The sequence below is a fragment of the Vitis vinifera genome, chromosome 10, assembly GCF_030704535.1.
Source record: "Vitis vinifera cultivar Pinot Noir 40024 chromosome 10, ASM3070453v1".
Lineage (NCBI taxonomy): Eukaryota > Viridiplantae > Streptophyta > Magnoliopsida > Vitales > Vitaceae > Vitis > Vitis vinifera.
Window position 1 is genome coordinate 15,922,341 of NC_081814.1, and position 17,042 is coordinate 15,939,382.

At 36.4% G+C, this 17,042-nt stretch overlaps 4 protein-coding genes across 4 annotated transcripts; 1 reads left to right on the forward strand and 3 right to left on the reverse strand.

The window, feature by feature from the left end:
• Window positions 1–458: 458 nt before the first annotated feature.
• LOC100247377 (uncharacterized) lies at window positions 459–6,010 on the forward strand. Its single transcript, XM_002269391.5, has 6 exons — window positions 459–725; window positions 2,437–2,589; window positions 2,998–3,091; window positions 4,104–4,186; window positions 4,772–4,925; window positions 5,563–6,010. Exons 1-6 carry the CDS (start codon window positions 576–578, stop codon window positions 5,796–5,798), a joined length of 870 nt encoding a protein of 289 aa, XP_002269427.2. The 5' UTR covers window positions 459–575; the 3' UTR covers window positions 5,799–6,010.
• A 1,226-nt stretch (window positions 6,011–7,236) lies between these two features.
• On the reverse strand, window positions 7,237–8,251 carry LOC100242246 (non-specific lipid-transfer protein D, cotyledon-specific isoform). The gene is made up of 2 exons (XM_002271548.4): window positions 7,552–8,251; window positions 7,237–7,430 (listed from the first exon to the last, which is right to left on the reverse strand). The coding sequence occupies exons 1-2, from the start codon at window positions 7,893–7,895 to the stop codon at window positions 7,421–7,423; spliced, it is 354 nt and encodes a 117-aa protein (XP_002271584.2). The 5' UTR covers window positions 7,896–8,251; the 3' UTR covers window positions 7,237–7,420.
• Window positions 8,252–9,662: 1,411 nt separating this feature from the next.
• Window positions 9,663–12,885, reverse strand: LOC100264529 (non-specific lipid-transfer protein C, cotyledon-specific isoform). The gene is made up of 2 exons (XM_010657483.3): window positions 9,930–12,885; window positions 9,663–9,846 (listed from the first exon to the last, which is right to left on the reverse strand). Exons 1-2 carry the CDS (start codon window positions 10,259–10,261, stop codon window positions 9,837–9,839), a joined length of 342 nt encoding a protein of 113 aa, XP_010655785.1. The 5' UTR covers window positions 10,262–12,885; the 3' UTR covers window positions 9,663–9,836.
• Window positions 12,321–16,176, reverse strand: LOC100259353 (pentatricopeptide repeat-containing protein At4g20770). The gene is made up of 2 exons (XM_010657484.3): window positions 12,983–16,176; window positions 12,321–12,885 (listed from the first exon to the last, which is right to left on the reverse strand). The coding sequence occupies exon 1, from the start codon at window positions 15,890–15,892 to the stop codon at window positions 13,499–13,501; it is 2,394 nt and encodes a 797-aa protein (XP_010655786.1). The 5' UTR covers window positions 15,893–16,176; the 3' UTR covers window positions 12,321–12,885; window positions 12,983–13,498.
• Window positions 16,177–17,042: the final 866 nt, after the last annotated feature.

Here is a 17,042-nt window from a genome sequence, read left to right on the forward strand (position 1 = left end):
ATATATGATGTAACAGCTTAAATAAGTATTTTTGTCCCTTACTTTTTCATATCCTTTTATCAATTTCCCATCAATTGTGGGTATTATATGGATGTTGAGCCCATTATCAAGCCCATATGAAGTGAAAGCATAATTCTCCCTAAAGGATTTAGCTTTTTTTTTTTTTTTTTTTTTGTGTGGGGGGAATAGCAATGACCGTGGCCATTGCTCTACCGTGGAATTCCAATAAAGGCAGTCAGTTGTGCATTTATTCTTCAAACAACCCTCTTTTACAATTTTTTGTTTTTTTTTTTAGAATTTACTAAAATTGTAAAAAATTCACCCCACTTTTGAAATAAATATTCAAAATTCGGTCTTTAATATAAATTTAAAAATTGCATCTCAAAAATTGCGGCTTTAATACATATTTAAAAATCATATTATAAATTTGTATTTGATACCTTTTAATCAATTAATTCTAAAATTAACCATCACAGGTGTAATGTTAACATGGGAAAGGAGGGCAAATATCTAAAAACAGATCTATATCTGCAGATGATAGGTACTCTCAAGCGGTGGATGGTGTGAACCAACTTATGAAGCTGCTTCTTCTCAACCATAGGTCGTTCATGGCAGCCCCTCTGGGTTCAGTCAGGAGGGCTTTGTTGTCTACGTGTTCTGCCGTCAAATGGGAAGGTGGCGTTTCCATGGTTCAGGGAGCTTCCAGAGGAATTGGCCTTGAGTTTGTGAGCATTTACTCATTTTCATTTTATGCCCTCCTTTACATAATATTTTATCACTGATTTCTATTTCTTTCTTCAGTTGTATGATAATGTGGCATTTTCATTTGCATAATATTGTGGAAAAATGTGGTTTGTTTCCAGGACTTTCTTGAAGCATGGTATGCCTTATTTGCCTATGCTTGATTGGTTGGAATTGAAATTTTGTGGCATTGTTCAGTAATTACTGATGGTGTTTTTTTTTTTTTTTTTTTTTTTTTTTTTTTTTTTTTTTTTTTTTTTTTTTTTTTTTTGTCTTGGGTGGGTGGGGACTGGGGAGGAAGTCTAAGATGGTGAATGAATACTCCATTTAGCTTTGCTTAGAGTTTGGGTTCTGGGCATGAAAATCTGTCTATGTAGAGTGGTGTTATTGTGTTATCGATGCACTCTTTTTCTTGATTTCCTTTTTGATATAAACTTTCTATGAACATTCTCATCCAATCTGAATACTTAAATCAGGGAAGACAACCCTATTTTGGTGAGTTCGAGTAGTCTTAGGTCCAAAATTCCAGTCGAGTCTTGGGTCAAACTTGGATATGTTGGCTTCTTGTCTGACCTGGAACTGACCAAGCTCTGAATTTCTCACCCTTATTTCTTATATTTCTGAAGAAGTCTAAAATCTTTTGCTTATATAAATATTCCTGAAAGTTTGGGGTGAAAAATTCTCTTCAGAAATACAGGTTTGGAAGTTGTTTGGTTTTATTTTGAGGTTCTTGACTCAAGCTAATTTGTGCTAATTGCATGTAAACTAATATATTGTATATAATACAGTCATATTATTGTAATATTTATATTATCATATAAAATACATTGAAATTTTTGGCTGTATTCAGTTTCATTGATTTTAAATCAGGCCAGTTCTGGAGATAGGTTGTTCTCTGATCAGAGTTTGAGTCCAGACTGTGTCAAGATTGAATGCCAAAATACTGGTTATGATTTTAATATGTTTGCCATCATAAATGAACAGATGGTTATATGAATGGTTGATTTTATTTATGCTTTTAGTATGTTTGCCATTTTACCAATTTTTGGCATTTCTCTAGACATCAGTTTTCTGTATATTCATTGAATTTGGGAAACTGCTGAATTGTGTAATTCAAATATGCTGAATTTTGGGAACCCTCTATATAAGGTGTATGATGACTGCTTGCTCAATGGTGTCATGCTGTAGTGATTTTGCAAATTCAACCACAAGTTCTCTATTTGATTAATGGAGAATGTACTAGCATGAGTTGTTAAGGGTGCAAACCTGAATGGTGCTCAATTAATTAGTGCTATCTTAGTGGCTTTTCTGCTAACTCACTAGAAAGCTCCTACTACAGTTTTTGCCTTCCACAGGTTATATTTGGTAGAGGTTGCAGTTCTGGAAACTTTATGTCCATTTGGGATTTGAAATTTTGTATCACTGTTAATGTTGCATAATTTTTCAAGAATATCTCGTTACCTTCTCTTGTTTACACTTGAGTACCTAGACCTTTATCATATTTTTTCCTGTCATACTCGTGAGTTTCTTGCCTTCCTAACTGATGGAAACCAGCTATATGTTTGGCTCCCTAATAAGAATTCAGTTTATTAGTTAACAATATCCCAGTAAAGGTTTTTATTTGGTTATTTTTATTTGTTATTTTACCTTTTATTTCTCATTGTGCATTTGTAACTTGTTTTGTGCTATTTGTAGGTTAAGCAACTCCTGGAGAAAAATGAGAAAGGGCATGTTATTGCCACTTGTCGTAATCCTGATGGGGCAACTGCACTTCTTGATTTAAAAAATGAGTTTGCTGAACGGCTTAACATCCTGCAGTTGGATCTCACCATTGAAAGCACCATAGAGGTTATATTGATCTCTCCCTTTTATCCAGCTAAAACTAAATTCAACTTAGTAGTCTTTTACCTTGTCAAGAAAACCTTGATTGGATTACTGAGGCTACGAATTCATTTCTACATATTGTTGTGGTTTTCACTTTCTTAATCCATGGATGTCTCATAGAAAGTTCACAGGCCCTTTTAGCAGCTGAAACGATGGAGGATAATAATAGAAAACTAGGAGTCTTATTGCCATTTAAGATTTAAAGCTTTTGAGACTACAAATTTCCAGTTATTTTTCTTAGTCCTCTTGGGAATGAAGAGCTTTAATTTTTGTATGCTATAAATTCAGTTCCTATTTATTAACAAAACATGGTAGTTTTTGACTGCTTCTTATGGTCTATTCTCAGCCCTTTGATATACCTTCATATTTCAGGCATCAGCAAATTCTATAAGAGAGAGATACGGATCTCTGAACCTTCTTATCAATGCATCTGGCATTCTTTCAATACCTAATATTTTGCAACCAGGTATTCTCATTGTATCGTTGCTTATGCATAGATTTTGAACTTAGTAATGGGCTTCAATAACAGCCTATAGTTATCGAAAGTACAAGGTTCACCAGTATGGAAGAATACAAATTCCAAACATCCAAAGCATTCAAGCATTAGTAAAACAAGAAACATCTAATCCTAGAGTCCTAGACACTTTGTTCAACTGTCATCTTCATACAGAAAATCATCATTTGTCTTTCCCATTATAGGATTTATAGCCCTCATCATCGTCCTTGTCCTTTCATCTGAATCACTTCCTTATGATCTAGATTTAGTGTTGAGGAAGGGGACTGAGAGGTTGTAGCCTTTTCCCAATGTTGCCCTCATGGAGCTTATCTGATTTGCATATCAAATCTGGCACCCCTGACTTTCATACTTTTAACCAATCATTCGTTGCTTTCACATATATCTTTCAAGGAGACAGAGCAGATGATTCTGTGCATATTATATTGTCTCCCCTGAGGCTTGGTTGTGCTTGATGGATGCCAAATCAATCAGAATGACCATGCAGTAGCAAGTTTCTTCTTTTTCCATCTCTATCCCATGGAAGACTGCTGGTGTTTTTTTATCTTTCTTCATCTAGTAGCCATGTCAATTCCAAAGAGGTCTTGAGGTGTCAACTCTTCTATAATTATGCCTTGCCTGAAAATTAGCCATGTCAAAACCAATCATTCATTGATCAGTTTTTGAATGTCCAACATCAAAGCTGAGCTATGAGCACACATGTGATCCTAGAGAAACACATGTAGTCCAGTATAAATGTAAGGAATTGGCCTCTTCCAAGGCAAGATGCATGGCACGTGGGCTTGCATTTTCTATCAATGTATAATCTAATGCTGAACTAAAAGCTACCTGTTCAATTAATAGGTTTTTTTTTTTTTTTTTTTTTTTTTTTTTTTTTTTTTTTTTTTATTGTAAGTGAATTTGTTTTCTCTTTTCTTATTTATTTAGGAAAAATAAACTTATTTTTCTTAATTTTCCAGTACAGAAACAACACTGAGCAAAGTGCAGAAATCATCTTTGCTTCTAGCCTATGAGGTTAATGCAGTGGGTCCTATTTTAGTGATCAAGGTGCGCTCTCTCAACCTGCGGTTTTCAACTTATCATTAATTCCAAGGATTCGAGATGGATCCAGATATTTGTCCTTTAAGATTCTGCCTGATTAGGTTGAAATAGTTTTACTGCAGAAAGTGTTTTAATTGCAAAATATTTATCAACAGGGTGATATTTTTTTTTCATGTTATTCTATGCTTGCATTCTATTTATTTAATTATTTTTGGTTCAATTTTCTGAAGAAATATATATATATATATATATATATATATGCCGTGGAGCTTTTACACCATATTTACATTTGTGAATAGATGAAAGCATTGATAAGGATGAGCACGTACATCATCTTCTCCCTTACCATTTAGAATGAGTTTTTGCTATAATTCTCTAGCAGAAAATGATTTAGCAAGAAATATGTGCACGCTAACAAAAATTATTTTATTATATTACCATTGTCACCGGATAAGGCTGTTCTTCACAGTAAAGTCATACCAGTTTAAAAATTATGTCAACTATAAAATATTTCCTCCTATCGAATTCATACATTGTTTGGGTACCTTAAAAATCCATAATATGACTGAATTGTAAAATGTGTCCTAGCAGCATATGTGGCCTCTTCTAACGGCTGGAGGAGGCTCTGGGACTGAAAGAGATGTTGCAGTTGTGGCAAACCTAAGTGCTAGAGTGGGATCTATAGGAGACAACCGCTTAGGAGGATGGCATTCTTATCGATCTTCAAAGGCTGCACTTAATCAATGTATGATATCTCTTTAAAGAGTTCTTCAGAATGGACTTAGTAGCTTAAAGGCCTCAAGGAAAGTCCTCTGTTCCTTGTCCACTTCCTTCTAACAGTGAAATAAAACATTACAGGCCTATTATTGGATTGTTTTTTGTTTGCTACTACTTTTTCACAAATTCATGATGATATTGCTGGAGAAATTTATCAGAATATCTGTGATTCTTATTTCATAAAATTAGATTTTGTTATTTTCTTTTTCAAATCTGGGAATTTGTTTCTTGTTGCTTGAAGAGGAATTTTGAGTTGGTTACTCTGGATCTTTTTCTATAAAGGCAAATGAAGCATATATGTCCTGGGTCTTCTGATTGGAAAATCTAATATATCGAACTTTCAGGATGATAATGAGACTCTTGGATAAAATCACCGATAAACTTTAGGATACATATATGAGTAGTGCCTAACCCATTTTCATGCTGCATATAACATGTATCATGTGTGTGTATATGGTTGTAATATTGTGCATATATGTTTACTTCGACTAGTAACAGATTGACACCAATTTTGGTAAGTACTAGATAGAATGAAGTGTTCTGCAATTAATTTCAATAGTTATAATACATATTTGGATAATCCTTTTGTCTACTCCTGCTTGCAGTGACAAAAACTATATCAGTGGAGTTTGTACGAAAGAAAGATCCTGTTATATGCCTTTTATTACACCCAGGAACAGTTGACACAGACCTCTCCAGGCCGTTTCAGAGAAATGTTCCTGAAGGCAAGCTTTTTACCAAAGAGTTCTCAGTGAACAAGCTCTTAAGCATCATTAACAATGCGAAGAGCCATGACAATGGCAAGTTCTTTGCCTGGGATGGTCAGGAAATCCCTTGGTAATCTCCATGATTGTATTTTGTATAAACAAGTACTTGATCAGTTTCTCACAAGTTCCAAACTTTCCAATAAGACCCAACATATTGATTAAATTTCTATTTAGATAGAACCAAAGTTTCTTCAATAAACATGCCCATGAACTATGTGATTGATTAAATTTATACTCACATTTTGCAGTGAGGAAAGATGTAATTTAATTATTGATTGGTTTGTCACTTTCTTCTGATGTAATTCTGATGATAGCTAAGTCACTAGGGCATAGGCTTGTTTAATTGCTTTGGTGCTGCCTTTATGCTTTGGTATAAGTAAATTGTCTTCTTGATGTTGTGGAATGGATAAATGGGTTGTGTCTAATTAGTCTGTCTATTTACTAAATGGGCACTTAAAACTGGAATGAGATAATTCCATTTCACCCTGTGTATCATCTGATTTTATTTTTCTTCTGCTTATTTGAGATAGGCTTTCTCTTGCGAAGGACTTGAAGAATTGGTATTTTCTGCTTTGTGTCATTCTTTATGTTGACTCCATTACTTTGCTGAACAATTCTGAAAGCAAACTGGGCTTTCAGAGACTGAGGCAAGCAAGATGGGATTATGTTGTGTGGTTTGCAAGTTTCCTCAAGATCATATGACTGTTCATCTTTCAATTTGGAATCTGGGTAGTTTATGTTAGCCATAACTCAGAAAGATGATCCTTCGAGTGAAAGTATTCAAATGCTTATTAACTGAGTGAGCTGTGTAGTTGGCCTGCGACCAATCACCAGAGATGTACTATAATTATTTCGCCTTTTTCAATTACCTTTCACATTCATCCTGCTATCTTCTTGTGCATCCTCTTTTAGTTTCTTGTTGAACTAGTCATGAAACGTTACCCTACTTAGAACATTGTCAAGCATCAGCATCATTTTTCTTGGCAGTTCCATTGATAACCCTCCAGTTAGTAGTTATGGTTCATCAATTAACCCTGAGGGGTAGTTCAGTTGGTCCGGCTTTGGGTTTGCTCCCCAATGGTCACCAGTTCGAGTCCCCTCAGGGCCACTAGAGGTTTACCCGGTCGTTAACTTCAGAACCCCGTGGGATTAGTCGAGGTGCGCGTAAGCTGACCCGGACATCCACGGTTATCAAAAAAAAAAAGTTATGGTTCATCAATTACTTATGAAGGATAAGGTCACCACACTTGTTGCCTAACCCTTCAGGCATGTGTTATTGTTTTTAACAGCCTTAGAGTGCATAGCTAGAAAGAACTGTAAAAACATGGGAGTTGGGCAGTGCTTTGCAAATTATTTCTTCGCCCACAACATATTTAATTTTCAGCCCCTTGAATTTTTCCCGATTACTATTATGATATACCACAGTCTCAGTTTCATGAATCATGCCTACTCATGCAAAAGTTGAATATGATCCCACTGATAACAGCTTTAGAAATTAGTAAGGATGAGTGATGAAGATGATCAAAGACTAAACTGGAACTGATCCATTGAAACTGGATGAAGATTACATGATTGAGACCAAAGCAAGGGTCTCACATAGGCACCATGAAACATGGCTGTAATCTGTTTTATTTAACTCATTCCTTGGTTTCTCTAAGTCACCCCTTCCACTCACAACTTGGAACTCCCAAGTATTTCAGTGGATCCTGCAAAACCAAAAAATTTATATCAATAGCATATCCTTTTAGCATTACTTTTCTTTAATGGGATTATTGTTTGTGTATCAGATTCAAATGTTTCAGATGGGGGCATATCCTATGTACTTACGTTTCACAGTTGGTGTTCAAGGAGACCGGGAACCCAACTTTGATGTTGCAAGCTGTGGGAATCTGGCTCAAGAGCCTGTCCTGAACGCCTGCGAACGCCTTCACACCATTCTTCAAGCATCGGCAAATATTCTTCTTATCATCAACTGTTTTCACAGTTGCAGCAAGCTGTTGAAGTCCAGAGCAGCATGCCGGCGATGGCTTTGGCTGCTTGCCAGTAGCATACCCCACACATGCGGCTGCCTTCATGTCAACAGTGCCGCATGGCACGGTTGCTCCACTAGTGCTGGCTAGGAAGAGGAGGAAGGAGAGGAGGAAGACCATAGAGAAGAAGGTGTTCTTCATGGTTAACTGTCAAAGTAACTGTATTAGCTAACTGAAGAAGCTCTACTCCTTTGGTGTTGGAGGCAGGCAGGTTGAAGAAAATTGTGTGGAGGATGATGGGTTTATATAGAGGATTGGAAGGCTCTGGGACTTTGGATTATGTGAAAGTTGAGTCTTCCAATGCAATTTTAAGGATAAGTTGCAGGTGATTTTATTGGGCCTGGTGACAGGAATTGAATGCTGGTACAATCTCTTCACCTAAGAAAAGGGATAGAAGATAGAAGAGATGCATAAACAATTCTTAAATCTCCTTGATGGTATATGAGATACCATTAGTGGGTTTCTTAAAAACTCCATCATTTACTAAAAACAAACCTTTTTTTATCCAATTTTTTTCTTTTGATGGGCAATCGGCCATAGCTTTCGAAAACCAAGAAAGAAATAGTAGCTGTCTTAAATTTCTGTAGGCTCTCCATTTATTGAAAACCATTTTATCTTCCAACGGAAACTAATTTATTTCAGAGAAGGGAGGGGGTCATTACAGATATCTCTTGGCATCCTTGTGGTCAATCAAGGTACAATTTACCCAGTTAGGTGACTGCATTTCCTTGTGAAGCTAAGTTGATTATATTGCGAAGTTAAATATTTCTGGAAATGATTGAATAGTTGCTTTCTACACTTTACCATTTCTTTATGATCAGTTGGAATGGAAGACACAGGGATTGGCAATCTGAATATTCAAATGCTGTGAAGAACAAAGTGGAATGATTTTCCAGCTGGTACTTGAATGCCCTTGGAATCATGCAACTTAATTATCAGTTTGCAACCCAAAAATTTGGATAATGTCTTTCTTCGAGGGGAAGACATGAAGACAAACTTTCTATTTTTAAGTGAAGCAAATCAAATGCCTTAACAGCTTCTGAATTGAATAACTATCGATTTTAAGCTGAACTTTCTACTTTGACTAGTGGGCAAAAACAACAGAATTGTGGGTCTAGCTAGCAATCAGAGGCAGTTTCAACCATTGAAATTGATGTCCTTTTGCCAACCATGCTTTGGAAGGTTTCAACAGGTGGAGAATCCAAAGCTTATGCAGCAGACATTGTTGGACAATATGCAATTTCCCAAGAATGAAAAAGAGTTTACAACTCGAGGTCATAGAAGAAGAGTAAATCTATGATTGTTTTGATTTTCTATAATTTGTATGCATACTAGTAACACCGCAAAAACAATTTTTTTTTTTTTTTAATATTGTTTTTTTCAACAATTCTATTGTGATGTATTATTCTATTGGAGAATTGCTGAGTGATCAATGTATCCATTAAACTTTCATCTTTCAGGGTACTTTAAGATTAATGTGTAAGACTCAGTCCAGTGAATTTGCCCAAAACATCTATCTGCTGCGTTCAACTGCTTTTCAGATTTTTCTTGTTGTGGCATTTGGTATACGCTCCCTTTCCCATCCTGCCTGTATCAATTTTACATTGGCTGGTGAGAATTTACATTACTTTGTGTCTGAGTTGAGTCAGCCAGCCATGGACCGTTTCTACCCTACAGATTTCCTTGATGAGGAGTCAGACTTTTGGTTCCTAGCAGTACAAATCTAAAATCTTTGTTTGTTTAAATCCACAGCTATTGAACCAGGCATGTTTTTTTACTTTTAGCCAATTTGAGATACTCTTCCCAACCAATTAAGGGAATTTTTAGTGTGTGAGGATCAAGGTGATGGTGATGCTTAGATGGGATATAAGCTTCTGAGTAACTAAGGATGAAAGGAATGGAGTTAACAAGAACATGAAAACAGATCCATTAAAGCCAACTGGTAATTACATGATCAAGGACAAAAGTCCCATAGAACATTGCCCCTAATCTGCAGTTTTATTCAACTTTAATCAACTACTTCCTACATCATTCCAAGATGAGCACTTGTTCCCCCAATCTCTGCATCGATTCCATTGCAATTCAGTGGATTCTGCAAAAATTGTTCAAAATTAATCAATCTCAAATTTATATATACACAACTAAGGAGTCTGCAAGCTATGTAATCTAACTTACGCTTCACAGTTGGTGTTCAAGGACACCGGGAACCCGACTTTGATATTGCAAACGGCAGGAATCTGGCTCAAGAACTTGTCCTGAACGCCTGCGAACGCCTTAACACCATTCTTCAAGCACCGGCAAATATTCTTCTTATCATCAACTGTTTTCACAGTTCCAGCAAGCTGTTGGAGTCCAGAGCAGCATGCTGGAGACGGCTTCGGCTCCTTGCCGGTGGCATACCCCACACATGCAGCTGCCTTCATGTCAACAGTGCCGCATGGCACAGTTGCTTCACTAGTGCTGGCTAGGAAGAAGATGACAACCAAAGAGAAGAAGATGTTCTTCATGGTTAACTGTCAAAGTAACTGTATCAACTAAATGAAGAAGCTCTTGGAGTTGGAGGCAGTTGACTTGGTGAAAATGGGGTTGGGGCTGATGGGGTTTGTATAGATGCCTATGGGGACCTTGGGTTATGGGAAGTTTGAGCTTTCCAATGTTTGGTGGATAAGTTGCAGATGATTTCATTGAAATTGATGAATGGAAAACAGTGATCTGGATTATAAGATTTCCCCCCCCTGGTGTCTGATGTCTTGGAAACTGAATTTCAGGTCATTGGGCTTTGGAAAGGTTCTTACTATCTGGGTTTTATCCTTCTGGTTTGGATCATTCACAGTAAACTTTCAGGTTATTTCTCAAGTTTCAACCAACACTCAGTAGTAAAATTTCTAAGACACCATTGGAGGAGAAGACTGGATAGCATTATACTGTGAACTGAATCAAGGGACCATCTCAAAATGAAATAAGAATAAAAGTCACTGTCACACTACCCATCTGTCAAATTTTTTAAAATTTTAAACTTTTAGATTTTTTTAACTTATTATACTGGTAAGATTGATTTATCTTTCTATGGAAGTGTTACATTATAGATTGCAATCACACATGGGCTCAGGTAGCAGTCATGTTAGCGAGGATAGATTAAGGGTTCGAGAATAATGATCAACTGTATGGACATTTTGCTTTCATATCCCATTCAGGTAATAATGAATATAAGAAGGGTTCAAATAGAATAACTCTTACTTTATATCATAAATACACCCCCCAATAATCTCTTGGCACCTGTCTATTTTTTCTTTTTCATTTTTTTCAAATAAAAATTAAATGTGAAAGGATAAAAATATCCTCTTCTTCTTCAACCCTACACCAACCTGAAACCTTAACTCTCCTTCCCCTTTTTCTTCCCTTTTTTTCCTTCTTTCTTTTCCTTTCCTTCCCCTTCATCAAGTTCAATATTTTCCTTCTTCAAACTTTATTTTTAAAATATTGAGAGAAGGGATGACCACTAGTAGAAGGGAAGGGAAAGCTGGAGGAAAGGGAAGGACAAGATAGAAGGATTACGATTAGTGTTTGATGTGAAGGATACAAGGGCAAAAATGTATTTTGATTTTCAATTTTATTTTGGAAAAAAAAAGAAAGAAAAGAAACTGAGGGGGGTGTGGAGAGTGACAATTTCCCTAATATTATTATCCAAGAAGTTTTTCAAATTGACCTTATTTAATAGAAATTCTTATAGAATACTATTATAGGTTGAAGTAACACTACTTCTAAAAAAAAAAAATAGGTTGAAGTAACACTGACTATGCTAGAATTTATTATCAAACTTGGAAAAGCCCAGTTGATTAGGTTTGCTGTTACATTTGGGAGAAGAGGCAGCAACCAGTCTATAGATAAGGGTCAGCAACAAAGCAGATATCAAGTGAAATTCCTGACCAAATTGGTATCATAGAAAATCAAGTAAAATGCATAAAAAGATCAGGGATATATAGCATTGAAGGTGAGGCAAGCTTTCATACAAATGAGTGTTCAGAACATGCATAGACAGCAGATCAAAGCAACATGGAATATAAGAGCAAGTACAGAAATTACATGTATAAAAAATGTCATAACACTATACTTACTATGCTGGAGAGCACAGATACCAAGCAATGCAGCAAGTAAGAACATCGAAAGAAAAAAGAAAAAAATCAATTGCAGGGTCTAAACATGTTAACATGCTTGCTAAATCAAATATAAGGCAAGGATAGCAGGCAGACCCTGTAGAACCACAATAAAAGATTGCATTTACTTCAGGGGCATTTGAAATTAAAACATGGGAACACAATAGTTCTCTAACCAAGGAACAAGTTAACACCAATAAAAAGCATGATGAATGGAATCTGCCAATACCCAGGTTTAGGCATTGTGTCAAAGCAGCCGCCATGTACCATTCAATCCTGCCCCAAAAGGGCTAAGGTATTTGAATTACCTAGCAAGCCTATGCAATTTCACTTTCCAAAATCATGAAAACTAGCAATATGGATTATAAAAAGACTACTTCAACCAGTAAGAGCATTTCCTAAGCCATCTGCATGAGGGAAAGCAAACCTACAACATAGTTTAACGATAAACAGCATCAAACATCATACAATTGGTTTCAGATAATAAAATAGCAAGAAAAACAGGGTCCCAGAGTCATTTTGACCTGGAAAAACCCCTATAAATACAGTAGGGAAGAAAAAAAAAAAATCAGAAATTACACTATCATAGGACTAAGAAATAGCCATTCATACTTTTGTTCCTCAATGGTATCAGAGGGTATAGCAGTTGGCAGCACAAATATTGCAAGCCAAGACTACTGCAACTATGAATCCTGAGTTACCACTTGATAGAATATAATGGACCACGTTAAGAAGTACTCTGAGATGGAGAGCTTCAACTCTTCAAACTCCAAGTCTCCAAGCTGCTGGCCCTGACAGTGATTTCCATAGAGATATAAATATCAAATATTATACTTTGATTTTAACATTTCCAACAGTAACAGCTGGAGGCTGCAATAATCAACCAAGGTGCTGGAAAGTGATTTCTTTAACTCTCTTGAATGACAAGTAGATGTGAGATGCAGTCCATGTCAGTCAAAGAGATCATTGTCAAACTCCTACAAAAGTAAAAGGAGAAATTACTCATATAAAACATAAAGACTTAAAACTTCTTTCAAGAGCAAATTATATATATACAGAGAGAGAGAGAGTCACCAAGTAGAACCAGCTCTAAAGATGCAAACATCAAGCCATCCATAGGTTTGACAGTTTCTATTTCTCATTCCAAAATCTGTCTATGGAATTGAAGGGGTATAGAAGCATCTGTTGACAAGTTGAAGAACTTATGGAATTGAATGCAACTTCCCTTTGTATGAGGAACTGAAAGCAGCCCGAAGGATGATGCACCTCCAATTCCTGAACAAGCTTGAACTGATGGGAAATTCCTCACAGTTACTAGAGTCAATCTCCTCAGAGAAAAGACTCATTGGATTGTCAAGTTATTGGGTCTCAACATCAAGTTCCAACTTAATATTTTGCTAATAAGTTCAGGCCAGATGGTACCAGACTTTTAACGAACGTATCTGAGAATGGTGCAACCTTTTTGAAACCTAAACATGAATTAATTGTTTAGAGTTGAATCTTGAGCAGGATTCTTTCTTCATTCCTCAAGCTTCGATAAATTAGATCAGTCATCTCTTTTTCCGTGGCTGCAAGAATTATGTCAACGAGCTATCCACTGGAACAAGACATTCCATCATTTACAACTACAACTTCATCATCAACCATCCTACCATTATCATCAACCATAAAGGCTTGCATCCCATTCTTATGCTCAATCCAACTATAACCTGGATCCTTAACTACCTGATTGTAACTCATCAGTTCTCTAACAGCCTTGGCATCATCCCATCTTCCCAGGGAAGAATAGATGTTAGCAAGAAGCACATAAGGAGCAGAGTTTTGGGGATCCAAGTGAAAGAGCTCCTCTGCTGCTCTTCTTGCTAAGCTCACATCAGCATAAACTCTACAAGAACTGAGCAAAACCTCCCATATGATTGGATCATATTTACATGGCATCTTATCTATAAGAACTTCTGCTTCATGTAACCGACCAGCTCTGCCTAAAGAGTCAATGATGCAGGTATAATGATCTACAAGTGGTTCCACTCCATGTTCTTGCTGCATTGAATTGAATATTTTGATTCCTGTGTCAACCAATCCAGAATGGCTACAAGCGGTTAAAACAGCAACAAATGTTATGCCATCAGGTTTCTCACCTGATCCAATCATGTCTTCATAAAGAAGAACAGCCTCATCCCCACATCCGTTCTGTGCATAACCATGTATCATTTCATTCCAAGTGACAGTATTTTTACCAAGCATCATGTCAAAAACCCACCGGGCTGCATCTACATCACCACATTTAGAATACATATCAATCAGAGCACTCCCCACAAAGGCATCATTCATGTATCCTTCCCTTGCTATCTGAGAGTGAACCTGTCTGCCTTGAGACAAAGAAGATAGTTTTGCACAACAACTGAGTACAGTAGCATATGAGAATTGCGAAGGAAACATCCCCTTTTCTCGCATCTTCTTGAAGAAAGTAAAAGCTTCCTTGTCTAGAGAATTGAGCGAGAGACCTGCCATCATAGAATTCCAGCAGACAATATCCAGTTCAGCTATTCTGTCAAAAATACGCTTTGCCATCTCGACCTTCCCACACTTTGAATACATGCCAATAAGTCCACTGGCAAGATATATGTCAGTACGAAAGACAGCCTTTTGTGAGACAGCATGGACCTGTCTTCCACCTTCCAGAAGCATCATCCCTGCAAGTGAGCTCAGTATAATTGCCAAAGTAGTGCGATCAGGGTGGACACTTCGAAATTGCATTTCCCTGAAAAGTTTTACTGCCTCCTTGTGGTTCTCATTCTGGGAATACCCAGAAAGTATAGTGTTCCATGAACTCAAGCTTGGGGATGACATCCCATCAAACATTTGGCGCCCAGCTTCGATATCACCAGACTTTATGCATGCCACAAGCATATTGACATACGTGATCTCATCTGGCTCGAAACCATGATACTGCATTCTCTGCAGGTACTCTATGGCTTTACTGCTTTGGGATTTTTGGCCATACCCAGCTATCATAACATTCCATGAAACAACACTGACTTCGGGCATATTAACAAAAATCATCTCAGCACTATCCATGTTCCCATTCTTTGCATACATATCAAGCAATGAATTATTTAAATGAAGATCTGATTCAAATCCATGTTTAATTGTGAGACAGTGCACCTGTTGCCCATGCACATCAGATGAAAGCACATCATTTGAGTCATGAAGACCAAATTCCCCACATCCTCCTCTGGAACAAACACCCAAAACGCTTGACAGTGAGACAGAATCAACATGAATTCTATTTCTTAGCATCAACCTAAACAGTCTGAAAGCCTCGTTGACTTGATCACTGTCTGCCAACCCACCCATCATCGCTGTAAAAGAGACCTCATTAGGTTCTGGCACATCCCCAAAAGCTTGAATTGCATCCCCAATACACCTACACTTAGCATACATGCCCAACAACGCATTACCCACATATATATTGTTATCAAGGCCAATTTTAATAGAAATCCCATGACATCTCCTACCGCACTCTACATCAACCAATGCACCACACGCACTCAAAACACTAGCCAAAGTAAAATGGGTGGGCACGAATCCTTCCCGACTCATCCTGTAATAAACACCTAAAGCCTTCTGTTCAAACCCATTTCGAGTTAAGGCACTAATCAAAGTGTTCCACGAGACAATATTCCTTTCGGGCATTTCTGCGAACAACACATGAGCATCTTCTAACTCACTAGCTTTACAATAAGCACCTAGTATAGCATTCCAAGTATAAATGTCCCTTTTGGGCATTTGATCGAACAGGCGGCGAGAAGCATCAATTGCATTGCATTTGGCATAGAATTCAATGAGACGATTGGAGAGGAAGGTATCGTCAGAGAGACGTGAGCGGAGCATATGGGCATGGATGAGCTTGCCTGCTAGGTGGGCTTTCTTGTCTATGCAAGTCTGCAAGAGACTTGCCAAGTAGGTTGTCTTAGTTTCCATTGTTGGCGCCAAAGATCTTTTCAAAACAGGGTCAAGACCAATTTCAATAGCAATTCCGTGGTCCACTTTTGGATCAAATTATCCCCACATCACATCAACTGGAAAATTTTATTCACAAGCTTTCCAGTTCAAACCTTTGATGAGATTCTCTTTTTCTCGTCTTTGAAGTCTTTCTTTCTTCGTAACCCCCTCCCTATGTGTCGATTGAAACCCACTGCTCTCAGCCAAACTCTTATTCAATTCGTTGGTTTTTGAAAGAAAAAAGAGCGGAAAAGAGAAGAAAAGTGAAGGAAAAGGAATAGGCAAAGAAAGAAATATATAGGCAAAAAAAAAAAAAGGAAAACATATTTAAAAAAAAAAAAAAAAAAAAGGAAAACATATTTATTTTTAATTGTTTTAGGTTATTTTAAAAAATAATTATATAAATACGAAGAACGATTAAAAATAAGACATTGAATATAAAAGTTATTTTTAAAAAGATTTGAGGTTGTCAAACAAGCTTTTTGTTATGAAATATTAAGGAACAATTTTTAAAAACTATTTTTTAGAATTGTATTTTAAAACACTTATCAAAAGGAGTCTATGTTTGTTTGGTAAGGATAAAAATGGGATAGGTTTCTTTGTACTACCCGTCCTCGTCTCGTCTCTAATGAAATGAATTTGAAATTTAAATAAACGGGTTTAGGATAACTTTAGGATTTTTTTTTAAAACTCAAGATGGGTTCGGGACATGTTTAGGTATTGCCTTGTCCCGCCTTGCCCTAATTATATATAAAATTAATTTTAAAAATTAATTTAATTTAATTTTTATTTTTCTATTTTTAATATATAGATGATGATGATAATAATAATAATAATAAAAATATTTATCAATAAAATAAGTTATAAAAAATTATAATAATTTAATTATTTATAAAATATATTTATTTTAATGTAATTAAAAAAATTATAATAATTTTAAAATTTTTGAAAATTTTCAAAAAATAATTAAATGGTATATGGCGAGGGTGAGTATGAGAATTTCTCATACTTGCCTTCTCACACCCAGTTTAATTTTTTAATGAAATATGGATGAAAATTATTTTAAATAAATGAGGGGGTTGGGATGGGAGTTGACTCGTCTCAAACCCACCCCGTTATCATTCCTATT